General features: G+C 46.6%; 13 protein-coding genes across 13 annotated transcripts; 6 read left to right on the top strand and 7 right to left on the bottom strand.

Moving 5' to 3' along the window:
- Positions 1-14: 14 nt before the first annotated feature.
- Positions 15-2,849, bottom strand: FMAN_10793 (uncharacterized protein; the record flags this gene model as incomplete). Its single annotated transcript, XM_041823703.1, has 6 exons — positions 15-1,317; positions 1,372-1,941; positions 1,991-2,015; positions 2,076-2,252; positions 2,302-2,390; positions 2,443-2,849. 6 exons carry the CDS (start codon positions 2,847-2,849, stop codon positions 15-17), a joined length of 2,571 nt encoding a protein of 856 aa, XP_041689257.1.
- Positions 2,850-4,763: 1,914 nt separating this feature from the next.
- Positions 4,764-6,327, top strand: FMAN_10794 (uncharacterized protein; the record flags this gene model as incomplete). The annotated part of the gene is made up of 2 exons (XM_041823702.1): positions 4,764-4,843; positions 4,893-6,327. The coding sequence occupies 2 exons, from the start codon at positions 4,764-4,766 to the stop codon at positions 6,325-6,327; spliced, it is 1,515 nt and encodes a 504-aa protein (XP_041689256.1).
- Positions 6,328-6,981: 654 nt separating this feature from the next.
- On the bottom strand, positions 6,982-8,617 carry FMAN_10795 (uncharacterized protein; the record flags this gene model as incomplete). The annotated part of the gene is made up of 2 exons (XM_041823701.1): positions 6,982-7,294; positions 7,347-8,617. The coding sequence occupies 2 exons, from the start codon at positions 8,615-8,617 to the stop codon at positions 6,982-6,984; spliced, it is 1,584 nt and encodes a 527-aa protein (XP_041689255.1).
- A 1,222-nt stretch (positions 8,618-9,839) lies between these two features.
- On the top strand, positions 9,840-11,130 carry FMAN_10796 (uncharacterized protein; the record flags this gene model as incomplete). Its single annotated transcript, XM_041823699.1, has 6 exons — positions 9,840-9,860; positions 9,914-10,141; positions 10,195-10,397; positions 10,448-10,536; positions 10,594-10,758; positions 10,814-11,130. 6 exons carry the CDS (start codon positions 9,840-9,842, stop codon positions 11,128-11,130), a joined length of 1,023 nt encoding a protein of 340 aa, XP_041689254.1.
- Positions 11,131-11,699: 569 nt separating this feature from the next.
- Positions 11,700-13,145, bottom strand: FMAN_10797 (uncharacterized protein; the record flags this gene model as incomplete). The annotated part of the gene is made up of 9 exons (XM_041823698.1): positions 11,700-11,930; positions 11,984-12,338; positions 12,386-12,442; positions 12,497-12,654; positions 12,705-12,749; positions 12,796-12,802; positions 12,868-12,921; positions 12,975-13,012; positions 13,074-13,145. The coding sequence occupies 9 exons, from the start codon at positions 13,143-13,145 to the stop codon at positions 11,700-11,702; spliced, it is 1,017 nt and encodes a 338-aa protein (XP_041689253.1).
- A 1,308-nt stretch (positions 13,146-14,453) lies between these two features.
- Positions 14,454-15,438, bottom strand: FMAN_10798 (uncharacterized protein; the record flags this gene model as incomplete). The annotated part of the gene is made up of 4 exons (XM_041823697.1): positions 14,454-14,610; positions 14,671-14,788; positions 14,862-15,234; positions 15,319-15,438. 4 exons carry the CDS (start codon positions 15,436-15,438, stop codon positions 14,454-14,456), a joined length of 768 nt encoding a protein of 255 aa, XP_041689252.1.
- Positions 15,439-16,392: 954 nt separating this feature from the next.
- On the top strand, positions 16,393-17,339 carry FMAN_10799 (uncharacterized protein; the record flags this gene model as incomplete). The annotated part of the gene is made up of 2 exons (XM_041823696.1): positions 16,393-16,471; positions 16,525-17,339. The coding sequence occupies 2 exons, from the start codon at positions 16,393-16,395 to the stop codon at positions 17,337-17,339; spliced, it is 894 nt and encodes a 297-aa protein (XP_041689251.1).
- Positions 17,340-18,029: 690 nt separating this feature from the next.
- FMAN_10800 (uncharacterized protein) lies at positions 18,030-18,681 on the top strand (the record flags this gene model as incomplete). Its single annotated transcript, XM_041823695.1, has 3 exons — positions 18,030-18,208; positions 18,259-18,341; positions 18,404-18,681. 3 exons carry the CDS (start codon positions 18,030-18,032, stop codon positions 18,679-18,681), a joined length of 540 nt encoding a protein of 179 aa, XP_041689250.1.
- A 172-nt stretch (positions 18,682-18,853) lies between these two features.
- Positions 18,854-19,546, bottom strand: FMAN_10801 (uncharacterized protein; the record flags this gene model as incomplete). Its single annotated transcript, XM_041823694.1, has 1 exon — positions 18,854-19,546. The coding sequence occupies one exon, from the start codon at positions 19,544-19,546 to the stop codon at positions 18,854-18,856; it is 693 nt and encodes a 230-aa protein (XP_041689249.1).
- Positions 19,547-20,452: 906 nt separating this feature from the next.
- On the top strand, positions 20,453-20,929 carry FMAN_10802 (uncharacterized protein; the record flags this gene model as incomplete). Its single annotated transcript, XM_041823693.1, has 4 exons — positions 20,453-20,496; positions 20,547-20,649; positions 20,700-20,735; positions 20,786-20,929. The coding sequence occupies 4 exons, from the start codon at positions 20,453-20,455 to the stop codon at positions 20,927-20,929; spliced, it is 327 nt and encodes a 108-aa protein (XP_041689248.1).
- A 466-nt stretch (positions 20,930-21,395) lies between these two features.
- On the bottom strand, positions 21,396-21,707 carry FMAN_10803 (uncharacterized protein; the record flags this gene model as incomplete). The annotated part of the gene is made up of 2 exons (XM_041823692.1): positions 21,396-21,435; positions 21,502-21,707. The coding sequence occupies 2 exons, from the start codon at positions 21,705-21,707 to the stop codon at positions 21,396-21,398; spliced, it is 246 nt and encodes an 81-aa protein (XP_041689247.1).
- Positions 21,708-22,192: 485 nt separating this feature from the next.
- Positions 22,193-23,051, bottom strand: FMAN_16218 (uncharacterized protein; the record flags this gene model as incomplete). Its single annotated transcript, XM_041823691.1, has 3 exons — positions 22,193-22,368; positions 22,423-22,652; positions 22,705-23,051. 3 exons carry the CDS (start codon positions 23,049-23,051, stop codon positions 22,193-22,195), a joined length of 753 nt encoding a protein of 250 aa, XP_041689246.1.
- Positions 23,052-23,714: 663 nt separating this feature from the next.
- On the top strand, positions 23,715-24,632 carry FMAN_10804 (uncharacterized protein; the record flags this gene model as incomplete). Its single annotated transcript, XM_041823690.1, has 2 exons — positions 23,715-24,051; positions 24,109-24,632. The coding sequence occupies 2 exons, from the start codon at positions 23,715-23,717 to the stop codon at positions 24,630-24,632; spliced, it is 861 nt and encodes a 286-aa protein (XP_041689245.1).
- Positions 24,633-25,574: the final 942 nt, after the last annotated feature.

Raw genomic sequence — 25,574 nt, 5'->3', positions numbered from 1 at the left:
ATAATACCCCCTTGTCAAACTGAAACATTAAAGACCCAGCATCTTCGACACTTCTCATGTTCACAATCTCGACATTCTTTCATCTCAACCTTGGAAGGTCCGGCCTCACAGTTGCAACATACCCAGCGACTTAGTGAGTCAGGAATCTTCTCAACATCCTCCAGACCAGCCACTTTGATGCACTTTTCACACCTCTCGTGACTACATCCCCAACAATTGTTAAATCTTCCTCGTCCGGGTCCTTCATTGCAGGCACAACAGAACCACATCGGATAGTCGATATACTCTGGAAGATCTGAGAGTGTCACAACCGTATGTCCTTTAGTTTGTGCATATTTGGGATCCTGCAAAAGATCAACAATATCGCTTCGTCCCAACTTCTTTGCCCAGAATAGCGCGGTGCGACCATCGCTGTCGAGAAGATTAATATCTGCGCCGCACTCAAGCAACTGACGGGTTATTTCAACATGGCCTCTGTAGCATGCTACATGCAACGCACTGGATTTGTAGCGACCGCCCCGAGCGTCAACATCTACACCTTCAGACGTCAGCAGACTTTTGACGAGATCCGTAAGCCCAAAGGAAGAAGCGTAGTACAGAGGCTGGCTCGCCGTGATAGTGTCCCTCGATGTATAGGGCATTAAGCACTGAACCCAGAAGCTAAAGTTGCCGCCACCAGGTTTCTTATGGCTTAGAAGAAATACCATGGCAGACGTCTCGTAGCGCGCTTCGCGATCAGCTAACCTTGCGTGAAGTGGCCAATATTGAGAGGCATAGCGAAGAAGAGGATAGTCTTCAAACCTCTTCTCAAGCTCATCGTTGCTGCAGCAGCCGTCTTGGAAATGCTCGAGAAGTAGATACGATAAACACTTATTGGCGATATCGGCATGTATGCCGGGGATGTCGTAACTGAACCAGCCAATATCGCCCTCGCGCGTGTGACTCGAGGTTATGTACGCCCTAACCGACGAATGTGCCAGCGTAACCACGCCTGTCACTGCGTCGTAGTCGACAAGACCTTGACATATCTCCAGCAACACCATAGGCTCAGGGAGTCTGCACTCCTCATTGATCTGTGCGTCGCAGTCATCCAGAACCGTAGCTTCTGCCAGTTCCAGTATCGTAAGTGGCCGTAGTGCTACCGAGAGGAAGAACAGCGATTCTCTGGCGAGAAGCCTGTCTGCGTGCGGAATACTGAGGAGGATCCTTTTATAAACTTCGTAAATATCCTTTGGGAGATCATATAGGGCGTTGAAAACCATCTTTGCTGTGCGGAGAGTACTGAGGGAGTCGAGTTGGCACTGGGCGTACCGAAACCTGCATGTGTCAGAAGAACGGTAAATACGGCGCATATGTTATAACTGTACTCACATTCCTTTTGCGTTACCGATTACTTTCTCACGCAACTCTAGTTTTGTATCATTGCTGAGTCGTCTAAGCAGACGCTCCTCGCTTATTCTCCTGGTGATATAGAAGTCGATATCTCTGTCAACATCACCTGTACCCATATCTACCTCGATTAATTTCGGGGCTTCTTCCAGTTGCAAATCTTCTAGCCAATGTGAGCAGTTCGAAATGGCTGTCATAAAAAGTCGTACGTTTGGGTTGTCGGTAACGATCTGTAGAAGCGTCTCAAAAACTTCAACGCAGCTAAAACTCTCGTTAATAGCATCGACTGATATGAAGAATCTGTCAAAGTTTAACATGTGCTCCGAAATGAGGTTGAGTAGGATATTCTTGCCCAAGACTTCTCCGGATTTACGCAGTTGGTTGATACTTTCTAGCGTTTCGGGATGCTGTTCCGAGAGTTGGTATAATATAGACCCCAAGATATTGAGAGGCTGTTGAGACTCTCTGTCATCAAAGGAGCAGTAGAAGAACGCAGATCCGATTTTGGGGTTTCCGTCTTGATGTGACTTGAGTTGATCGACGGCAGCAGCACTGGTATTCGCTTCAGCATTAGGAGAAGGAAATGATTGGTATGACTTACTGCAGTGTTGTTTTTCCGGAACCGGCTATGAACTATGGGTTAAAAGGAGTGCAACTTTCAGGACATGTAAGGGTTGTTGACTTACACTTGCCGCGAAGCCAGAGAATTCTTGGCCTGCCTGCACCACCATTTATCCAAGTTTTGAAGTCACCGTCCAGGAACCATGACCCTGTATCCTCCATCCTCTTCTTAATGGCTTTAGCGTGTAGCTGCTTGGGACTGAACGGTTGTATCCATTCCCTGATCTTTTGTCTCTTTTCTTCTGTTCAAAACGTAAGCGGCAATGAAGCGTGGTATATATGATTACAAACCTGTATCTTTGAGCTTCCCCCTTGCCTGACCTTCTCTGGCAATATTTAAAATCTCATGGGACTCAAGCACCAAGACTTCCATTTGCGTCCTAGTGCAATCAGAGACACTCGACATTAGCATTGAACGATTGAAGAACTTACGAATTCTCAGCCATCATCATCACAATAAACCAAGTCTTCACACGTTCAAGATCCTGAATATCAGCCTTCACATCATCTTTCACCCATGGCCACAAAAACGCATTCATTCGACGAGAAGAGGTCTGCTTCTTATTCAAATTGTCGGCAAGACGACCTACAAGCTCCGAAGTCGAAGATAAAGTGTTGCGAAACTCTTTCGAGCGTTTTAAATCGGCTATATGCGGTTCTGCTGACGCGATATCTAGTTTCTCAAGTTGTTCTAACACACCCTTGAGGGCGAGAAGCTCAGTATAGAGCTTACGCATGTCACTTTGGGCATCGTGGACAGCTTTGCCGTAGTTGTAGGCTCGCTGTATAAGGTCTGAAATTTGGCCTACTAGGCCGATGATGGAAATGGGGTCGACCATTGTTATGGGGCGAGATAGAAGAAAGGCTTGGCATTCTTCCGTGATATATATTCAGAACTGAGGTTGAGCGGGGTTCATGAGCTGACAGGCGGTCAGCTGGAGCAGAATATCAAGCCACAATGTTGGTATTTTGGAGTTTTAAGTTTAGTTTCCGTAAGAATGCGGACATAGAGACGCTGGTGCCTTAATTCGAGAATATAATACTATAGAAGACTAGGAGGTTTATCAACTAGCAAAAGACTATACAAATAGCTGAGGCTTTCCGTTGCCAGATCTAGTAACTGCAGCTTGTTGCTATTTGCCAGGGAACTCAATAGACAGACGCATTGGAGCCCATCATGACTATTATAATACATTCTGTCAGAAGTGATTTTGGCAGACTTTCCTGTTGCGCCTCCATTTATATCTTTCAACTTAAGCATTGTGGATGATCGTTTTAACTAGTTATCAATGCTTTATACAGAATTGATGGCGATTTCTTGATGCAATGGGAGTTTAGCAATGGGAGAAAAAAGCGACGCTGGTGCTTCGCGAGAGTGGACAGCTAAACCGCTGGTGAGTGCTTTATGATTACTTTCCTGAGTTGTGCTAACTGCGTAGTGCGATTGCCGGGATCGGAGTTGTCTTTGTGGCGGTTCTGCGCGCGATGATATTGATATGATTTCTTGTCGTGTTGTTTGCAGTTAGGATACGTCATTCAGAGCTTATATCAACATAGGTAACTTGACGATTTCCTGTCATTAAATTACCCATGATCTGAAATGGCATTGATGCTATTTCTTTGATTAGTCGACCCGTTATCAGAATGTGAGGAGCAAGACCGTGTTTGCAATTAGGGTTTGTGATAGAGAGCCATAGCACCTCTGGCTGAAGCTAAGCGAATGGCATCTCACAGCTGACAGCAGGCTCAAGTACAACAAGTCATGAAACAAGGCCCGACATATGGGAGGTAATTATATCGCATGGCAGAGCCGGGTTTACCGCCAGCCTGATAACAATTTTCAACGCCCCTGTTCAGCTCCAGGTCTGGCGTAGTAAAGTATTGCATCTGTATGTAGAGCTAAGGCTTTTCTATATTAGCCGCATTAAGTTATCTCAGCTGTTAAAAATTACTTTCGCCTTCCTAATTCCTCATAGGCATAAAAACAACCTATAACCTAAAGGTATTCCTTTTCAACAATATTACTCACGCCGTATTTAACTTGCCATCCTCTCAGTAACTGGCTGTTATTTGTTATACCTCTTCTAGGTCCAGACCCAGCAGAATAAGAGCCTAAGAGTTTACAGAAGAGTCTTAAAGTAAAGGATCTTAACAGTCCGGGATATATATAGGTTGCATAGGTAGTTGGAGACTTTAAGTGACACCAGGGTAGGTAGTAGTATATACTAAAAAGCTTAAATAAGATACTTCTACATCTTAAATTATTTATTACTTTCTATACTTTTATATACAGTATTATTATTAAATTTAAGTTAATTTATTTTATATATTATAAGTAATAGTATTAATTACTTATTATTATATTTTATTTAAAGACTTAATTAAAATAGTGTTTTATTTACTTGTTAAAAGTCGACTCTAGAGACATAGAGTAATGTTATACTGCTGTGAGTGTTGTCTTTAACATGAATTCTGGTGTAATTAATCGGAATCCCGAGCCGTGCAACTGGGATTCATTATGCGTCAGCACTAATAAAAGGGGGAGCGAAAAACCACGCCAGTGAAAAGAAAGGCTCGTTCCGATTGGACTAGATAAGCATCCTCTCACAAGTCCCCAAGCACAGTCCCTTTGGACTCGGCTTTCTAATATGCTTTTCGACAAACTAACATATAAATGACCTTGTCCCGCTCGGCCTTGTTCGCTCATCTGTATCCATTTCTTTCTTAACCTCAAACAAGAATCAGTCGCCAACATGATCGCCAGTCTCTTTGGGCAGAAGAGCTCTAGAAGCCCGGATGAGGAAGCAAGAATCCTGAGAAAACTAAGTCCTAAGTTCGTGTTAAATCTTCACTTTTGTTGACGGTAATCTAACAGCCACCAGTGAATGCTTTCAAAGCGCCCAGCATTTAATTAGAATTTATATCGGATGCGCTCTATCCTGCCGCTACGTTATACCAGAGGCACTTTTGGCCTTAGATACAGAGTCATTCAAGCATGCAATTGAGAGTGAATTTGCGCGTGCCATTCTTCAACATCCAGCTTTAACCGTCGGTCGGATCGATGATAACACCAAATCACCGCTCTGGGTTCGCCTAGATCGCATCGACTTTAACAACCATATAACATGGTCTGAGCCTTCTGAAGACACTGAGAATTCTCTCAGTGATGTCCTGGAATGGCAGGTCAATAACCCATATCTCAACCTCGAGACACAGCCCTGCTGGAGGGCGGTGATACTGAAATACCATGGCACGAAGTTCATGGATGTCGTATTTGCATGGGATCATTCAACAGGTGATGGAAAGAGTGGCAAGATATTTCACGATACTTTTCTGGCTTGTCTTAATACGCCAGAATCCAACAGTATCACTCTGGAGAACCGATCTTTCGACGTTCCTGCTACTCCCCACACACCTCCTATGGATCAATTAATCGATCTTCCTACCTCTCTAGGCTACATTGTATCAGAACTTAGCCGCGAATTTCTCCCGCAACTATCGTCTCAACCTCACACGGCGACTTGGGCGCCCATTTTCGCTGAGCCAGCAAAGACTCGCCTTTCATGGATGCGGGTAACGAAAGAAGCTTTCCCGTCAGTGTTAGACGCTTGTCGAATGCATGAGACAACCTTGACTGCACTTTTAAACACACTCCTCATGGTATCAATAGCAACGAGACTCTCTGAAGACAAGGCTCGAGCATTCTCATGCGGAACGCCTATTTGTTTCAGGCAATTCCAGGTTGGAAAATCTGATGTTGATTGTAACGAGACGGTTATGAACTGTTATGCCTACTGGCCCTTCATCTTTGAGAAGGGTCTGGTTGCAACGATCCGCCAGCAGTTCAGTGATGCCAAAGCAAACCCCGATTTAGATTCAAATCTTGAGGATGCCGTTTGGGACGTTGCTAGAACCATCAGAGAAGGATTGCGGGCAAAGTTGAGTCAGGGTACTAAGAATGATACGGTGGGCTTGGCTAAGTTCATTGGCGATTGGCCGTCATACTTCAAAGGTCTTAGCAAGACGCGCGAGCATGCCTTTGAAGTAAGCAACTTAGGCGTCATCCAAGGCAGACTTCCGGAGAACAGCGATGGGGAGGGCAAGTGGAGTATCGATGGTGCCAACTTCGCTCAGAGTTCGCCTTCGTTCGGAGCAGCATTGACTCTGAATGTTATCTCTACCAAAGGTGGGGAATTGGTTATAACTAATGCTTGGCAAATTGGAACGGTTGATGATGAGTTTGCTCGGGGCGTGTCTTCCGATATTGAGATGTGGTTGAATAGGCTGGGAGATACAGGGCGTTTTAAGTTTGCATGAGATAATCATTGTGTTAGGGCATCAGGATACTGAGAATAACAAGTCTATAAGAAAGCACTGGCGTTTCCACTTGCATACTACACTGTAAGAGTCCGGCCTTCGTACCTCCTCCGTGCATTGCGTCTATGGGGCCTGGAAATCTCCTACTTCCCCGAACCCTTCACATTACTCAAGTAATATCGAGGCTTTAAATTGACGGGGAAGTTTCACCAAGGGGAGTTCAACAGGAGAATGTTGACTTCCCATGTAATAACTGTTACACAGACGGCGACTTCCGTGGTCTGGTTCCTGGGCTGACGATTTACTGTTATGTTTCGGTAGGAAGAATTTGGTATCTTCTTGGACATATACAGAGCGTTATTTCCATGTTGATGTATACGTATATCAGATTCCAAGAGCGCAGTCACATCGATAGGTACTTCTTGAAACTCTACACTTGAAGGTGTCTAGATATCTATAACGCGGTCTAGAGTGTTTTGTCCATGAGTTGGATCATGTCTGCCATCGACTTGTGCTCAATCAAAAAGCAGAATGAGAAATCTTGTACTCTCCATTGTCATAGATAATATATTAGAAAATTTGTGTATATGCCCGAAGCATGCTAGACACTGGGGTCTAGGAATATGTACAGTAAATGTCTGAGACGTGATGTGATCAGTTGTCACCGTCAACGTCGTAGGGAAACAACCATCCGTTCTCATCGTTATACTCGTCCTTGTGAGTGGTTCCGTGCAGAACTTCATACCTCTCCATATCAAATTCATCGTCGCCGGCCTCTCCATTAATAATCCTTCCAATTCTATGTCCAATCTCACGACCCTCGGTATAGCCACCATGGACAAAGCCAAAGAATTCAGTCGAACAAGCCTCGCCGGCAAACCAAAGGCGTTGGACGTTAGCACGTATATTTTGGTGCTTCTCGAGAGTCATGCCTACAGGCCAGTTGCTATATGATCCATACGCCCAGCTAGACAGGTTATGTTAGTTACAGATGGGTTACGGGTTGTTGATCAACTTACGGTTCGGTGCTCCAGCGAGGGTAGGAAAATGCTGTAGGCTTGTGGACCTTCTTATCAGGGTACATGGACTGCAAAACCTCCACGACTTGCGCCTCAGTCTCCTCGTCTGTTTGTCTCTCGACTTGGTAGGCCTGTTCGCCGGTGACAGTCGCGAAGATGATGTTAGATCCTTCGAGGAAACCTTTGCCATTGAGCGGTTGAAATAGAGGGTAACGTCCACGCTCAATTGGATCGGCGTAGAGCTGATACTGAGCATCGGTATCCCAGAATGACTCATTGAATTGCATGAAGATCTTGGTATATGTACCCATCGCGAATTGGTCGATAGCGCTCTGCTTCCAATGAGGCAACTTGGGTTTAAACTCGACAACGTCCTTCTGCAATACACCCAGGGAAAAAGTACAGATAGCATAGCTAGCTTCAATGCAGCCGCCATCCTTGGTTGTAACCTTGACTCCCTTCTTGTTATACTCAATACCCTCAACGGTAGTCTTGAGGAGGAGTCGCGGGTCGTTCTCCTTGAGGAAGGTTTTAGCTTCCTGCTTGAGGAAATAGTTATAACCGCGCTGGTCAATAACTAGGTTACTGACGTCGCTGAAATAACCAAAGGTGGCATTGTCTCCAGCGACGCCAAAAACAAGACCACTCTCATCCGGGGTCCAGGCAGCCTCAAAGTCCCATCCCCACCAATCTGCTGCCTGGGCATACATATCGTTTTTATCGGGTCTCCAGCCTCCAGTACGGAGACCAGCTCGAGCAGACAAGTCCTGCAGGTTATCCAGTAAGATCTCACCGGACTCGCCCGACGCGTTCTCAAAAGCTTCATCCAGCTCGGCGATTTTGTCGGTCCAGTTCTTGGCGCCCTCGTGGTCGAACGTCTTGAGGGCATCGTAATCGGCATAAGTTGTTTTCAAACCGTGCTTCTGCGCCAATTTCCAGATGGGGTTCTCGTGCGTCTCGAGCGATCCGATGCCTTCGACCCAATTGGCACCTAGCTCGATGGTGTACGGCTTGCCAGTTTTGGCATTTCGGCCAAATTGCTGACTTCGCAGGCGACCTCCGATGTAGTCGTTATGCTCGACGATAAGGAAGTCGGTGATTTTGGCTTGGGTCAGATTCTGGGCTGCGGCAATACCAGCAACACCAGCTCCGAGAATTGCAACCTTGGTCTTTTTGCAGGTGCCTTTATCTCGAGGCGGGAGGGTGGCTGCCTCGGCGGCAGTAAAGAAAGCTGTAAGGACAGTGAGAAGCTGTGCTGGTGATTGCTTCATGTTGGCGGTTTTTGGTAACGAGAGTGTCCAGGATCAGCATTTCTGAGAGCTAGAAGGACGGAGTTTGTTTTTATACGAATTCACCCTGCGAGTAATTAAACCATCGCTAGCTCTACCGCGGCGAGCATACGTAGGCTGTCATGATTCACTAGCCTCGTTCGCCCAACTTCTGCCGGTGGAGCCGCGGAGCTCCCCGCCCGAATGTTGACCCGAGGAGGCCATGGTCCATCGTTGATCAGATAAAGCAAAACATCCGCAATTCTGGCCAAAGTCTGGCGGGCTTTTCTCCCCTGGAGTTATTAAGCTTTCGATCTCGTAAGCTGTTGGTCGTGTAGCGTCCGTTAGCTCGTCGGTGCTACTGCCTAGCTAAGTAGGTCCCTGACGCTGGTGACTAGAGACAATATGCCATGACTCGCAGTAATTCGCCTTTCAGGTTGGTCTTGCATCGGAGCCACCGGGATCTACATGCACCAATTGCGATTCGCGAAGTCCGCGTACTCTATCTATATTCGTACTAGTCAAGGTTTAATCTAGATTAACCCATATTCGCAGTGCCTTGATCTCGACTCGGGTACAATTTTTCGTGGCTGTCGATTGCGCTTTCGTTGTTCATTTCGGAGTCCGGATGCTGGTCAATTTTTAACCCACCAATCGCATGCCGTGCTGTTGATCTGACAATGGTTTCAAGTAATAACCTGAACGTGACGAGAGATTCATGCGCACCTCAACACTTGACAGGAAGATACACTATTTCTATGGACGCTGTAGTGTCTTACATCAAGTCCACAGGAGTTAAGGTTATACTCAGTGGGTTCCAAAGCAATTTTCCCCTTTTTTGGAGGTGGGGGCAAATGCATTCTCGCGACTCAGCCCATCGGGTAAAAGTCCGAATTTTCCTGGGCTGTGGATATCTTAGCTGCTAAAATTATGAAACTGGACTTTTGATCCCTCTTATCTTTTTTCGCCACGTGCAAGACTGCAAGTGCTCGAGCCCCCAACCCTCCCAACCATAGCGCTCTACTAGCCTAGCACAGCTCTAAGCTCCACGGCTGATTGGTAACATTTAGCTTAAGTTAAACCTTGAAAGTTAAATATACTGCACGTCCCCCAACCCATTTTTGTCCAACCTCTGCTGCCAAACCATGTCCTTCTTGTCCTTGCTTGCTTCTCAGTCTTGCTGTAGAACCAAAGACTCGGGTCGCTCTACCTAGCGAGCGTCTCAATGGATACCAACACTTCTATTGTAATTTTCTGCCTTTTCCTCTCTTTTCTTCTTGTCGTGACTAATTTCTTTAGGGTATTCAAGCAGTGCTGCTCATCTTAGCATTAGTGGTACTGGTCCTACGATGCTGGGCGAACTTTTTAATGAAGCAGGCTTTATTTAGCCTGCCTGATATTCTTGCATGGCTAGGTTGGGTCTTCAGCCTAGGATGGTTTATCTGCTCGACTCTTGCACTTCGAATTCTCATCGATAATCCCGCTGTTGGCTCTGAACTTGTAGTTAATTCAGTAGAATATTTGAAGGTATGATATTGCATGGCCACGTGAAAGAGAGTTGTAAAGCTGACTGAGTGCAGATAGTATTAGTCGCAGAGTACTTCTTCGATACTGGGATTTATTTCCCCAAGATATCCATTATCTTGTTTTATTGGAAACTAATCCCTGGGATCTCAGGATCCCTTCGACGCGTATTGCTTGTAATCACGATTTATCTTGGTTGCGCTTTACTCGTATCAGTACTTGTAAACACTCTTATCTGTTTACCGTTTTCTGACAATTGGTAAAGTCAAATGGCATAACTTGTCTCATCATCTGACTAACAGATATCAGGTCTATCGAAAATCAGCTCAAGTCAGCATGGAACTCATATGCTTCTTTTTGTGTTCAATGGGGTCTCAATTTCTCAACGGATTTATTAAGTATGTCCAATGCCTGCTACTCGCTGGGAGCAATTCAGCTAACGTGACCGCCAATAGTCTTTTTCTACCCCTTCTTTCTGCTCAAACATCTAAAACTCCACCGAAAACAAAAGATCGCCCTTATTGGCATTTTCTCTCTAGGTGCTATCACGTTGATAGTCAGCCTGTCCCGATTTATTGCCTATAATGCCACAGATTTTGAGCTTGATGACCAGTCTGGCAGTATGTCTTTCTAAATCCTTGCTATATAATGTTCTTCGGCTAACCCAGTATACAGATACCTTATCTCTCGCCGAGATGAGTACCGCTGTTATAGTCGTGTGCCTCCCTGGCCTTCGAAGATTTATTATGCGATCGAAAACATCTACAAATCGCTCTTCGTCGAACCAACCCAGTGGCTATGGTGTTCACACAAAGATCACAGGAAGAGGCCAGAATGCCGAGACCCCTGTGTCGCAGTACGCTAAATGGGGCGTGAGAGATGATGAGATCGAGCTGGTCACTCACATTCGCGTTTCCCATGAGCGAATAAGTCCAGATGATACTCGCAGCGCGAGCGGACAAAGTGCAGTCAGTAATACTTTCAAGGTATAATTTTCCGGATATTAGATTTAGGCGTTGGAGGAAATGTAATGTGTATGACAAGCGAGGCGCCAAAAGCCCTCATTATGTATATAATTAGACTTTATTTGATGATGCACGCAGCACAGCTCAGTGTCATGCCAAGCCGAAGGGTAGGTATGATCCTTGTCCTACGTTTATCTTTGAAGTTGGCATTCAGGAATTGGTATCGTGGGTACTTTTACGATAAGTTCTCAATGGCAACCGCTGTGAATCATGATTCGGCTACATTGCACACGCTCATATCAAAGCGCAACACGCAATTCTCGACAAATTGTCTCGGATTATGAAGACAGCATAGAAATACCAGATCTGGACTCAGACTCAATCATGTCCTCGCTCGCCACATCATCAGAGGACATGTAACGATGCACGCGACCAAGCTATTGTCGATTCAGTATGCTGATCCATCCTCCCCTCGATATTTCGCAAGTTTAACTATAAAAGCATAAGCCTTATTAAAAGGCCGTTATCCAATAACTAGGAACAGCGCATCTATCTCGCTTGACAAGAACTCACCACTTCACCCAAGGTGAGCCCAACTAAGGTTTCCTACCCCAAACAAAATAGACAGGGAGATAAAGATGAATACCCGGGTCTCTCAGCTCATTCTTAACCTGTGCCATCAACACCTGGATCTCTTCTGCACTCCAGCCAAGCGCATACTCAAACAGTTTAGGCGTGTACGAGTCGATGACCTTTGACTCTTGGATAGCTTGATACCGGCCAAGTTCCTTGAGCTTTGGATCCTTCGGCCAAGGCCCGATAGGCAACTATACTCAATATTCAGGAAAACAGGACAACAACCAGATGACAGGCTACATACCTTTCGGACTTCTTGCTGAACATCCACAAACCCTGCCTTGATCAACCTGTCCTTCCATTTGTCCGCACAGTCAGCCGGCTTGCCAAATTTGGCGCAAGCTTCGATTAGGTGTTTCATCCACGATTTGGCACTGGTCGCCTTGTCGAGCGTTCCGTCATCGGACTCAAAACGTGCGTCTACGCCTTGTAGTTCGATATAACCGTTTGAGCGTATATGTCTGAAAGCACGCTGTAGCATAAGATCCTCGTCACCTACACATGCTTCCAGCTCGCGGGCGTGAACAAAGTCGAATTCTGAGCGGTACAGCCACTCGTCCTCGAAGTCATCTACTTCAAAGGTGCAGTTCGGTGGGTTCCTGAGTTGTTAGCACGATGATACGCGACGTGAAAAGCTCTGTCTTACCATTCTGGCTGAATAGGACTGAGATCATTGCCTACAACCTCTGCCGAAGGATGCTCACTATTGCCGAGCATGTTAGCGGGCTAATACCCTGCAGCTCATGCTTCCACTCACTCTGCGAAATCTATCGCCCAAATACCAGTTCCTGTGCCGAGGTCGAGGACGCGCTGAGGGTTCGCGCCAATCGGGGCAAGGTGAAGCTTTCCGTCAAGAAGGATACTGTATATGTGATGGACGAGATCCATACGATCTTGCTCATCTTCATCGTTGGGCTAAGATATGACTGAGTAAAGGTGTCAAGAAGTGGCGCTCTGGCACATACCACGGGATAGGTGCCTTCTCGGAATGCATGATATCGACGTCCATTCTGGCTGCTGTTAATAGTGTACCGGGGTATATTCAGTGTAGCTCACTTCGTATCTATGAAGCATGACAGAACAAGTCAGTTATGGTCATCAATAGTGACTCTTTGGCATATATCTCACCTATAATTGTATATGCTTGAATTCAGGGACGACAAAAAGCTCGAACCTCCGATCCTACCATTCTTGTCATTATACCAGAAACAGATAATCAATAGTAGCGGACTGACGTTGATTGATAAAGTGAATCATTGGCACCCAAGTCATCCTGAGGAACTGTTTAGCATGCAAAAAGGCATCATGTTTATAGCGAAGCATCAACAACTCACGTCAACTTCCAGGTGGCTCTCTGGCTGAGTGGTAGCCGTCGCGGCCGGGTCTTGAGGAGAGTTATCGGCCATAGTATGCAGTTTTGTTCCTGTGTTACGTTCAAACGATCAAAGAGAGGTCTCGAGAGTCTTGCGTTGCTGAAAATGAGGGGTCTGTAGATCATATAAGTTATTCCCGAACCCTTGATTGAGCGAATTATGCACTACGCACAGCCACGTCCTATCGGAGGCTTCCCCGCGATAATGTGGGAACACGTCACCACGTCTGATACCAACGTGAAGAAATATCCCTTGCACAACTAATCTAATGAGGCAGCTCGGCACAAAATGTGCATGTCGTCCAATCCTAAGCTCTGCATTAGTTGTCATGTGAAACTCTAAGAACTGGGGGTATGTTGCATCTCTGCCAATCAGACAGTCCCTTGACTCATCATCCCATCAGTAACTTGTGCTTCCATTGAATTGTCAAGACACGCTGATTCGTCATCCGTAGTAGTCACACGGGCTCACATGATCTTTGCATAAAGCTGCTACAAGATGTAAGATGGTCGATTTCCCATAGTGATGTATGTTATCGGCTGCACAGATTTTGCCAATTCCTTTTCCGCGCGTACTATGCACGCTTCGGTTTGCTTTCGATGCCTCTGTCTGGCATGCAACTATTTCGGGCGAAAGCAATCGAATAAAGGGTAATTGAAGTCCAGAGACAGAGGCATGAGTGGTAGTGGCCGTTCGTTTCACCGTCTCCTGTCTGGGCCGTGGTATGTCTTAGCAGAGCACAGCGGTGCACGCCAATAGCTCGTTTGATATCTTGCTTGGATAAGCAACCTGACGAGTCTCCCTGTGGCTGGATTCTGTAATAATCTTGGGGGCGCCATGTGGCCATCATCTGTAAGTGCCACTTGTTGGTTCTCGATCTGCGGGGTCTTGAAACCCAGTTTTCCGTGATGGTATGCCGATCGTTCGACTAATTGGCTGGAATGATAGCATCCTAGGTATGCTGTAGCCTACGTTGACGAACATTGTCTGCCCTCTGGTTCTGGCCGCCTTCCTCATCTTGGCCCGGTTCCTCGAGGAGCAGGACGGCCTCCACGCGTTCCTCCACCTCGTCTCTTATTCTCCGCCTCTCCGTTTCGACTGTCCTGTTGGTCCCACTGAGACTTTCTGTCCTGCTTCCAGGCTTTGAATCACTTATTCGACTCAACGACGATGGAGGTGGCGCTGACAAAAACCTCTTCCCAAATAATAGTTCAAGGAAAGGAAGCAGCATCGGGATGCAGGCGGCTATTATGACACAGTTTGTTTCGATACTACGGTCATAGGAATACGTCAATGGCAATATGTTGGATGGTAAAAGGGAGACCACAAACCTTATCCAAATCACGAGACTCCCTGAAGCATCTTGCCATGCGAGACTTTGTCAGTAAGGTTGCCTGTGTTGTACAGTCGTGCGGATTGTGCGAGCTCACAGGTATAGTCTTTGCCGTCTCCCATACCTGGCACCATCATGACTTTGCGTATAGCAGCACAGCCAGCACTAGGGAAGTTATCAGTCAATGTCAAAACTCAACGGGGGGTAGCATGCAGCGATACTAACCAAACACCAAAGCCAAGGGCCACGCTAAGGGCCAATTTCTTTTTCAGATGTAATTTTAGTGACCATAGTACTACAGCTGGGTATAGAGCAAGGTAGAAGTCCACCACGGCGGAAAATGCTGCCGTTTGTCGATTGATCATTAGTATATCGAACACCTCTCACTTCACCCTCGAGGATAAGGGCATACTTACATCCCACAATAACTGAATAGACTATTACGGCAGTCGAGCTTCGACACTTGGCAGGGGCATATAGAGTGAATTGAGCTTCTGGCGGGTCGCACTCCGAGAAACGGACCCCGAATGCACCGAGCATAAGGACAAGGTTTGCGATCGCGAGGCCCCAAAGCAACCGGACGTGCCGGGTTGATGGGAAGAGGATCTTGACGAGCAGATTGACGACAGCGAATTTGGGTAGCGCGAGCGACAGGACTCCTGGGATCAAGCCGATCATTAGGTAGAATACAGAACGATGGAATTCGTCGACGGTCAGAGTCGCCTGGTGGCGGCCACTACCGGCTAATATGGCGGCCGTCCAGCACGCTACGTAGGCGAATACGGAGCCCTATCGGGATGTCAGCAGTCGTACCTTTTCTATCGCGCGTGGTAGATAGAGTTAGGATGACAGAGAACAGAGCAGGGGACCAACAAGAGACAGGATTATAACGTAATCATCGATAGCTAAGCGACCGAGCTTTTTATATCTCGAAAAGACCCTGCCTACGACAGCGAGGCATGAAAGGGCAGTGAATGAATACATAGATACCATCATAGCAGGGCCTTTGGTCTCAGACGCGACATCAGGCGGAAGCGAATTCATTGCTGGTATTCGGGCCGCAGGAACCTTCTCTTCCGCTCCTTATACGCAGCCTCAGCCGAATGTCGACGTTATCTAAAAGGTCGTCGGGATAGTAATTCGAGAGGACCGAATTGTCGAATGACACCTTGGCAATATCCCATATCTGTTGTTTACAGGACAGTTACAATAGAAAGAATAAGTAGTAAGCATGAGCTATTTTTCAATGAATACGACCTTTAGGAGTATGATTTTAAGCAAAGTGGAATTTGATCTTACTTATAGAAGTCTAGTGTTATGTGATAAGTAGATATCACATGATATAAGCCTTATAATAGGTTGGATCTACATAAGTATTAAACTCTAATAATCTCAAGCTTTTAGTCGGCAAGTTCAATATCTTACAGCCACCTAAACAAGATATAAAAACATCTAGAGTAGACAGATATAACAACATTATGCTATAAGTAGCCTTTAGTCTTAAAAGAAAAAGTTTAATATAGTAATAAATGGATAAGGCCTTTATAGATTTCTTTATTTTTATCTTAATTTCACACTTATTTGCAATAGTAAAAGAAGAGACCAGACATACAAGCAGTTCTCAGATAGCATGTTCTAACTCGACTTATCAAGCTCGATCTGATGCATTTATATCCGTCGGTTTGTAAATAAAGAAATTAGATGCTCGTAAATCGAAGAATCAGACGAAGCTATTGACAGACCATTGATTTTCCCCTGTATTCTCCCTTGGTAGCCCCTAAACTAAGCGTATTAGCGTGTAACTGAGGTCGATAGTTCACGGATGACATGGCGCTAGCACCAAGCCCGACGCCATAAAGACATTGCAGCGCCCGTTTGCGTATTGCCTCTGGATTCAGCTTCTTTCTTTTGTATCTCAATTCCAACTTTAGTCTTTCGCTACTAGCTATGTATACTCGTGCATTCTTGTCGCTGGCCATTGGCCTCATTGGTGCGGCTGCCAGCCCATGCAAGCCGCTGACGTCGGGTATGGTTGTATCATGAATCTGATAAGGGATCCGCTAATCAAGAGTTGTACAGGTTCGGCACTTTCTTCTGCCACTTTGACATCGAGTGTGGCTGAACCTACTGTGTCTAGCTCTGTTGAATCTATTGTCGCTGAGACCTCAACTTCAGCCGAGTCTTTGGTAACTGACACTGCGACTTCAACCGCTACGGACTCAACCACCATTGATTTGTCAACCACTCTCGCTTTGACCACTACGTCCGCCGATTCAACAACACTATTCACAAGCGAAACCTCGGCAGCTACAACTGAATTCTCCTCCACTGAGACTACAGCCGATACCACCACCGCCGACGCAACAACCACTACATCCGACGCCCCGCCCGTAATCACCACCTTCGCCATCATCGCCGGCTCCGGCCCCGCCGCCAACCGCAACCTCAGATCAGACAACTCCTTCGGCACCCCCATTTACTTCGGCTCAGGCGTCACTCTCCCCGCGCAGCACTACAACATCGATGCCGCCACCGGCCAGATCAAATCTGGCAGCAAGTCCATCTGCGCATGGTTCAACAACAGCGATATGACCAAGGCTTACATCACTGCATGCACCAGCGACAATGAGGATGTCAGCAAGGGCGTAGTTCATCTTACCTGTCAGGCCGGTACTGAGGGATCTGCCCTCCAGTGCAGCGTTCCGGTACTGAGCTGTGTGCAGCAAGGTCGTGGAGTTCAGACATGCTCTGCGACGTCGGGCACGTTGAGTCACTTTAGCATGGAGGGTGATGTTGGAATGGTGTATATTGTTGGTGATGGATTCACGGGTATTAATCAGACGCCAGTTGATCTGGTTGTTGACCAGGCTGCGGTTGCTGCTCCGACACCTTGAGCAGCAGATAGAAAATAGAGGAGATCTATGGGACTTTTGTTTCTTCTCTGGTTATTTGGATTCGATGTAGATACTTTTACAACATTGACAGAAAGCAAGATATGCTTCGAGAAGACTCGGAATAGTGAGGGCTTTGGAACAAAAGCGGCATGTTTCTGAGCAACTATAATTATTCTTTCGACCACTAAATATACCTATTCTACGTCGTGTAAAGATAAGTAATATTTTGTAACAGAAAGGTTTTAGCTCCCAATCTTTTCTTTTTGGAATTACCAGCTAAATAGTCTTAGCTGTCCACACCCATTGAGGAAAGACAGAAGCTCTGTTGGGGAACGGCATCTTGATAATTGCTGGTGTTCTAGACATCATGCAAATATAGGCTGGTGCAATGCTGCTTTGTTGGACCCTTTCGGTCGTTTGCCACGGTTGAATTGACTTTTTTAAAACAGGTTAGTAGTTATAGGGTAATTGCCGCGCGCGTCGGGCGATCCCGCTTGTGCTCCAGCTGCTGACTCACGCAGCTTATTAATAGCAACAGTCACGCAACCAGCAGTCGCCTTTAAATCCCCCGCATCCAGCCCCCTAAGAGACATTGCTTCGCAGTAACATCGTTTAAACCTTAATCGACTACTAGGTTTGCATCAATTCAAACTCTTGTCCTCTTATCTTGATCAGTTAATCAGCACAGCCATGGGCGACGTTTCAGTCTTCAAATATCCCTCTCCCTTAACTGGGTACGAGAATGCCCCACCACTACCAGAGGAGAAGGCAGCAGACGGGAAGAGTTATGTAAATCCTCAGTCAGGGAAGCTCAGCGAAGCATACGAAAAGTTCATTGATCCTTTGGACAATGGCAGACAAGGTGGCTTGTAAGTCAGATCGATCCTTGGACTGCACGTGATAAGCTGACAGATACCAGTGACATTCATATCTACTACCTCCAAACCAACGAAACGCAGACCAAGTACGCCAAGGAACTGTGGGAACGCATCCGAAGAGAGTGTGAGTCGATGCGCCATAATCAAATGAATTGCTTCGGCCGTAGCTAACGCGAGCAACTTTAGTTCCCGAGCTCCGAATCTACAAATTTTGGGAGGGGCCAATTGGACCTCATCCGATTGCCATGTTTGAAGTCAATGTCTTCACACCCGCTCAGTTTGGGGCGTTCGTCGCGTGGCTTGCTATTTGGAGAGGGCCCCTATCAGCTCTTGTTCACCCTAATGTTATTCCCGAAAAGGGCGTGAATCGTTGGGCCTCGATGAAGAGGGATCATTTGGAGAGGGCGATCTGGATGGGCGAAAGAATTCCATTGGATCTTAGTGGTTTCAACAGAGAGGATTAGATGCATAATCTATACAACAAATGATTTATATTTCAACAAACATGCTTGAGTTTGCAGCAGTGTAAGAACAAAATCAATTATGTGAATTATTATGTCATTGGAGCTCGACCATTGCTTGCGAGAAGCGCTCCACCACCACTTGCAAACCATACATAATCTCCAAGCCTAAGTCTTACTTGTGCTCGCCCTCGCCATTGCAGAAAGGAATGGGATAAGTTTCGCTGCTGCAGAGACGAATAATACCCTTAACCCACTCAAGGTCCCCATAATTCTGACTCTCATAAGAATCCGACGTAAACTCCGTCTTCTCAATATCATCACCGCACCCATCAAGAACATTTCCCTGAACACGTCGGACATAAGGCTGGCTGACAATGAGACCGTGATGATTCTCAGGAACTTGGAACGACAGTGACTGCTGCTGGCTTGACGTCCAGGTCTCGGTGTAGTCAATGCTCAGCGAAGTAGTGAGAATGTCCTCAATGAGAGGAATGCTGAAGCTAGCGCCGACTTTAAGGGAGTTGGCGATGGTGAAACCAGAGGTGACGCTGACGGTGGCCTTGGAACCATCGAGACTGCTGATGACGGGGGACATGGGGACGTCCCAGTTGAGGAATTCTTTTTCGGAAAGGACTTGGACTTCGGTGCTTTCGCAGCCACGACGGTTGATGTTTCGCTTGGAGGGAGTCTTGGTGTTGATAGCGGGGGCAGTCTCGAGACGCTCGAGGTCAGCGGCTTTCATGATTTGGGAGGTGCCATCGGTCTTGAGAACAATGACATCGTCGGATGAAAGGATCTTGGGAGCAGCTGCGGCTTGGGTGACCGAGACAAGGCTGATCAGTGCCAGGAGCGTGGAGGGGATCATGGTGGAGGAGTTGTTGGTGTGATTAACTGCGGCTAATAACCAAGATTGCAAACGCGATAAACCAAATAAATGAGTGACTTGGTAAAGACTGTAAAGAGCGTCTTGGTGCACAAACGAATGAACGACGAAAGCTCGATGCTCCTAAAAGCTAATCTCATTAAGCTGGGGCGCATTGATCTTTTAACCCATCCATCTCCAGATATCACGGACCCAGTTCATCTCGACTCCCCTTCATGACTCAAAACGGCAATGCGTAAATTCACATATGACACAAGGATCCCATTATCAATGCACGCGAAAATGCAACTCTGGCCCAGTAGGGCAGTGCACACGCAGCGGACAACGGGTGCTCCACACGGAAAATCGTATCCCGAAGTTTCAAATCGTCGGCTGCGTCATGAACTTCTCCTATTTCTCGCACCGACAGCAAGGAAATAGAGTTTATGACTAGTTTCATCCTTATATCCATCGGAACTGCCGATACTGGGGTGTGCCTTGGAATAGAAGCGTTGAGGTTGCATGAGAAGCAGGTTTGTGGACTATTTGCCCGCGGGAATATCGTCGGTTGTTGGCGCTGATCTTTCAGAGGGTCCTTGGTATTGTTTCAGGTTGGCATAATTTTCGTGTAGATGCCGGTACTGGATATTAGTGACGTTGCATTGATGGAGAAAGCTCGGACAAACCTGTTCAGCTGAGGAGATGGACATACGATCCCTGAGATAGGGTGTTATAAGTGTCTGCACGTCCGTAGATAGTCGATGGCTTACAACCATCACCAACAGTCTTTACCAGTTTTGGCATTTCAACACTCTTTTTACTCAGTCACTCATTCATTACATCGAAACTTCTGCGATTACGAGTTAATATTCCATCTTTCTATCTGCTCAAATAATACTAGAATTCATCATGTTCGCCAAGATCTTCAGCGCTTTCCTGCTCGTCACCGCCGTGTAAGATAGATCTGTCGGCCTTGACACATAAGTTCGCTAACAGACCAAAGGACAGCCAAGCTTCACGACGACTGTGCCTGCCATAATGGCGACAGCTACAATTGGCGATTGACTGCAGCTGCATGCACAGAGTACAACGATGAGGGCTACGAGGTAAGCAACTGGAGCCAGCACTCATCAGTATTGGCTAACTAATTGTGTAGTGGGGCGGTGCTACCTACAATGAGACGTCTGGTCGTGTAAGTGAAAATTTATTTGATGGATGAGATCTATGCTGACTCGAGAGTAGTGTGCCCAGGCCACCACTGAAGACAAGATCGCTGGTGACCAGTGGGAGGATGCTTGTAGGAAGATCGCTGAGGAGGGATATGACTGCGCTGATGGCGAAGGGAAGTGCTACGCCAACCCCAGCAAGGTCCGTGGTAGATGTTAAGGTCTTTGTGTAATGCTCAGCGGGGAATGAATGCTATAGAAGTGTCGAAGACCTTTCCGCTTCCATGGATGAAGTCTTTGTTAATAACCTAACGATATTAAATCACAAACCATCTTGATCATGAGAAACGGAGAGTAAGGTCCAGTATGGGCAGGAAACCCCCCACTTGTGTGTAATCGAAGGCGGTGGACATAGTATGCTGTTGCTCATACAGTGAAGCCTTTTTTCGTGATAGGCTTTGAGTGGGCTGGACATAGCGATATACAACTCATTGCCTCTCTCAAAGGTCATTCGATGAGGCTGATGGAAGAAGCATGCAAGAATCAATCGAAGGTAGCGACTGAAGAGCAAGCCGAAGAAATCAATAAAACCAATTCCGCAAATGGTGGAGGGAGACTGGATTTTGTCTATTCCTGTAGGCATTTCGAATATCAAAGTACATCGGCTTTTTCTGCAGATAGACTATCTAAATCAAGCAGTTTCCTTCTCCGAAGATATTAATAAAACTATTCGAAATGGAATTAGTTAATGACCTCAAAGATATAGTGCAGAATGCGCGTAGATATACTGACCAGTCGCCACCAAGGCCATCAGAGCATACAAAAGTTTCCTGAGCAGCCTCATTACACGTGAGGCCCTTGTTTCGGAGATCCTCGACGCGCGCCATTTGTGCCGTTCGGTCGCCATTGTTATTAGGATCTCGGTTAAAGTCGGGGCGCTGGGGCGCAGCCATGGCAACAGCGGCGAAGGCAATGAGGCAGATGTTGTTGACGAGCATTGAGAAAAGAAAGGATGTGAGATACGTGGAAATAGGTGAAATGTTGCTGGACCAGCCAAGAGAAGAATATATGTTGAGAAGGAAATAATTTTGCTAAAATTCGTGATCCAGCTGCTTTATATAATCTCCGAACCAAATACAAGGACAGATTCAGGTTGCCTAGTACAGTGACTGGGAGGTGCTCAAGTTGTGACCAGTGGCTTTCACGAAACAACAGACGAGAAAATATCCAAGTGGAAGAACAAGTTTAACGCAAACCTTGAAGCTCAGTAAATAACGGTTTCACCATCTATTTGATTGGGCAGACGGTGGAACACTGCAGTTTCAGCAGGTCTTGGCTGCAAGGAAGTAGAGCGGAGTGGATACAGCATGGGTGTAAACAGAATTTCCCGAATAGGACTGTCGACAATCAGCCTCATCAGGGTAGGATGAACACTCGATGATTTTGTCTCAGTTTAGATACACTATGAATAGGCATAAGACAATCAGCGGGTAGTATAGCCGCCATTAGCAAAGATGGTCTGGCCCGTAATCCATCCTCCCTCAGTGACAAGGAATTTAACAAGGGGAGCGATATCCTTAACATCCGTCAGCCGTCCCTCCAGCGCTTGACTCTTATGAAAAGCCACAGCATCATCAGCCTCCTGTGGATAGAAGAAAGCTTTATCGCATATCATTGTCAGTACATAGTCTAGAAACTTCAAGGGCGACTTACGTGTATCCATCGGTCCAGGCGCGACAGCATTGACGCTAATTCGGCGCCCCATAAGCTCTTTGGCAACGCCACGGGTGAAGTGCTCAACAGGAGATTTGGATCCGGCATATGAGGTGTAGAAGCCGGTGAAGGCGGCTAGAAGGGCTGTGACGATAGTGATGATCTTTCCGCCGTCTTTGACATGCTTTGCACCAGCTTGGAGAATCAGAAAAGCCGATTTGGAGTTGACGCTACGGTCTTGTTTAGCAAGATTAAGCTGGAAATTAAAGTGGCGAGACTTACTCAAACATGCTGTCGTACTCTGCCTCAGAGATCTCAGCGATGGGCTTCTTGAGAACCTTTCCAATTGTGTTGATGACAATGTCAATCTTGCCGAAGTCCTTGAGCACCGATTCGAACAGTTTGTCAACTGCTGCTTTGGTGGTGAGATCGCCCTGATAAAAAGCATATTTCACCTTGGGGAATGATTGGCCGATTGTCTTTGCTAAAGCGTCGGCACTGTCCTTCGTAGACGGGGAGTTGTAGTGGAGGGCTAGGCTAGCGCCAACGCTGGCGAGGGATAAGGCGATTTCGGCACCCAGGTTCTTGGCCCCGCCTGTGATGAGAACGACCTTTCCTTCAAGAGACATTTTTAAAAGTGTGATGAGATAGATTGAGTATGGGTTTAATATTGGATTGTAGTGTGAGTCTTGGACGATGGGGTTCTTGATAACTTGTTGCAGGTCTAGGGACAGGTTTATATACATACTAAACCAGGCCTGAGGAGGAATCTCGATGGAGGGGATAAGGCATCAGCACTTGCTGAACATATGCATTGACGGAATCGGGCATAGTACGAGGATCAAAGGATCCAGGGGGGATACACTGAAAATGACATCTGCGTTGAGTTAGGAAGTCGGACTTATGACTGGTAAACTCGATGCAGCGGCGGAATTAGGCTTAGCAGTAGCATTTAATCCCTTGTGCACCAGGAGTCGGTGAAAACGAATTGTGACCAGATGACCAATAACAAGGATACTCTGCACAAAGGATGGACCATAGGTAGATGGAGGTACCTCTAGATGATGGAGGATATGAAGTTTGACCTGTCAACGCTATGACAATTGACGCTAGAACATTTGGCGTATTGATCAGCAGCTGTCACACTACTTGGCAGCTGAGTTCCAAACCTAAACATGAACTAGTGAGCCGTGATGCATTTCCCTATTTAGGTCTAGGGTCTCCCCGACCTCATCTCTACCGTCCAACATTGAAAACAAAGATCTACCACGCCAAAATCCTTCGTCATTGACATGTCTCGCTCTACACTCATCCAGTGCGCCCCTCAACTGCCCTCGGACCTTAAGTTCGTTATCGCCGATCAGCCCGATTTGCTGAAAGCGGATTCAAGTATCCGGTCACATATTTCGAAGCGGGGTTGGAAAGCTTATACGAAGCCTGGCCGGCCGAAACAACGTCGGGGACGCCACAAGGAACAGGAAATTGTTTTTGAATGCGTCAGCTACGACATAAACCAATTATGTACACAGATACCGCCCGTTGAAAAACAGCTCGGCGGAGGTCGGGTCGATCCCTTCAGAACCTATCCTGGTCCGTGGAACCCGCAGGTCCCTGGGCTCGTGGACCACTGTGAGCATCCTCCCATGTCGTCGTCAACATTCATGACTGGCTAACAGGCTGTCATAGATTTAGTACACATGGCAGTAGATATCCCCGAGTTAGACCAGCCAGGAAACAAAGGTCTTCTCCGTACGAGCTGGTTCCCACTCGTGCTTTCCGACGAGGCACCCTTTCAAACAATCCTTTTACTCTCTGCAGCCAACAAGTCATCGGTCTCCGGTGCCTCCATTCCATCGAATTATATTCTGCAGCTGAGACTTCAAGCGATATCATCAATCAATGCATTGATGGCTGCGCATGATGACACAAGCGACGCCCTTATTGGGGCCGTTGCAAAAATGGCAAGTTTTGAGGCGATGCATGGAGGCGTCGATTCGTATCGAATTCACATGCAGGGGCTGTATGATATGGTTGAGCAAAGACGCGGTCTGGATTCACTAGGTTTGAATGGACTTTTGCGCCGGATTATTATCTGGATAGATATCAATTCGTCTTTTCTTCTGCAAATCCCCCGCTGGTTTCCAGATGAATATTTTGCAGAGAGAGGAGGGTCGATAGAGCCTAACCCAGAAAGGTTTATTGCGCCATAGGGTCTCCAAGGCTGAGGTGTTAACCGCAGGCTCCTTATATCTATATTTAAGAACTTAACTTCATCTTTGTTAACTATTAATCCCTTGACTATGCAGCTGGTTGTTTCTATAAAGCCCTGTGTAGATAACCGGGCTTGTGACCTCGCGAACTGATATAAGGGCTCTGAATAGAGATGTTCGCAAGGTACCCTGTGAACGCTGTATTTTCGGCAGATTGGTCCATATTGCAGCAGCTGTTCGTTATATAACGAGTCGATTGCAAGCTTACTAGACGTTAAAATGTCTTTTAAAATAAGACTATGAAAAGTTCTATACTATAGGTTGAACCAGAGTGTGACCCCAGCCGGTAAGCGCCTGCAAGACCGAGGTAGTAATTATCAAGACCCTTGCATTAGACATCGAAGTCAGAATGGCGGTACTGAGAGCGCCTATCCCGACGATTAAGCGAGTCCAGACGTAGCTCCTTCAAGAAGAGTTGGAGTTGTCTGAATGCAGGCGATGAAGGATGGAAGCACTGGTTTCGATCGGTCTAGGCAGACTTTTCAGAATAAAATAATTATATGCACAGACCGACGGACCGTCCCGCTTTAGTTAGTTGCCTACTACAATTTTGGAAGGTCCTGAATGAAGGAGAGGTGCCGCGAGTTCGTATCTGCACGGGCGGCCGAATATCATGCATGGTAGCGCGATTATTCAGCTGCTGAATCATCTCGGTCATCCAACTATGTTAAAGGCTTGTCCCACAAGTTGCGGTTTTCGGCCATGTTACATCCAGGGGAATACCCAGTTGTACTTAGATAGGCAAGCTACGATTGGTGATAACTTCTAGAACGGGTTCGCTGATACGACTTTGATTCCCGACCGCTGCCCGACAGAAAAAATCGTATGTGCATTTCAAACTCTACCCAGTTGTGGGTTTTATATCCGTGCATGTTCGGTTAC

The sequence above is a fragment of the Fusarium mangiferae genome, assembly GCF_900044065.1.
Source record: "Fusarium mangiferae strain MRC7560 genome assembly, contig: FMAN_scaffold016, whole genome shotgun sequence".
Classification (NCBI taxonomy): Eukaryota; Fungi; Ascomycota; class Sordariomycetes; order Hypocreales; family Nectriaceae; genus Fusarium; species Fusarium mangiferae.
Note: the sequence above shows the minus strand (reverse complement) of the source record. Positions and strands in the feature narration are given on the sequence as shown.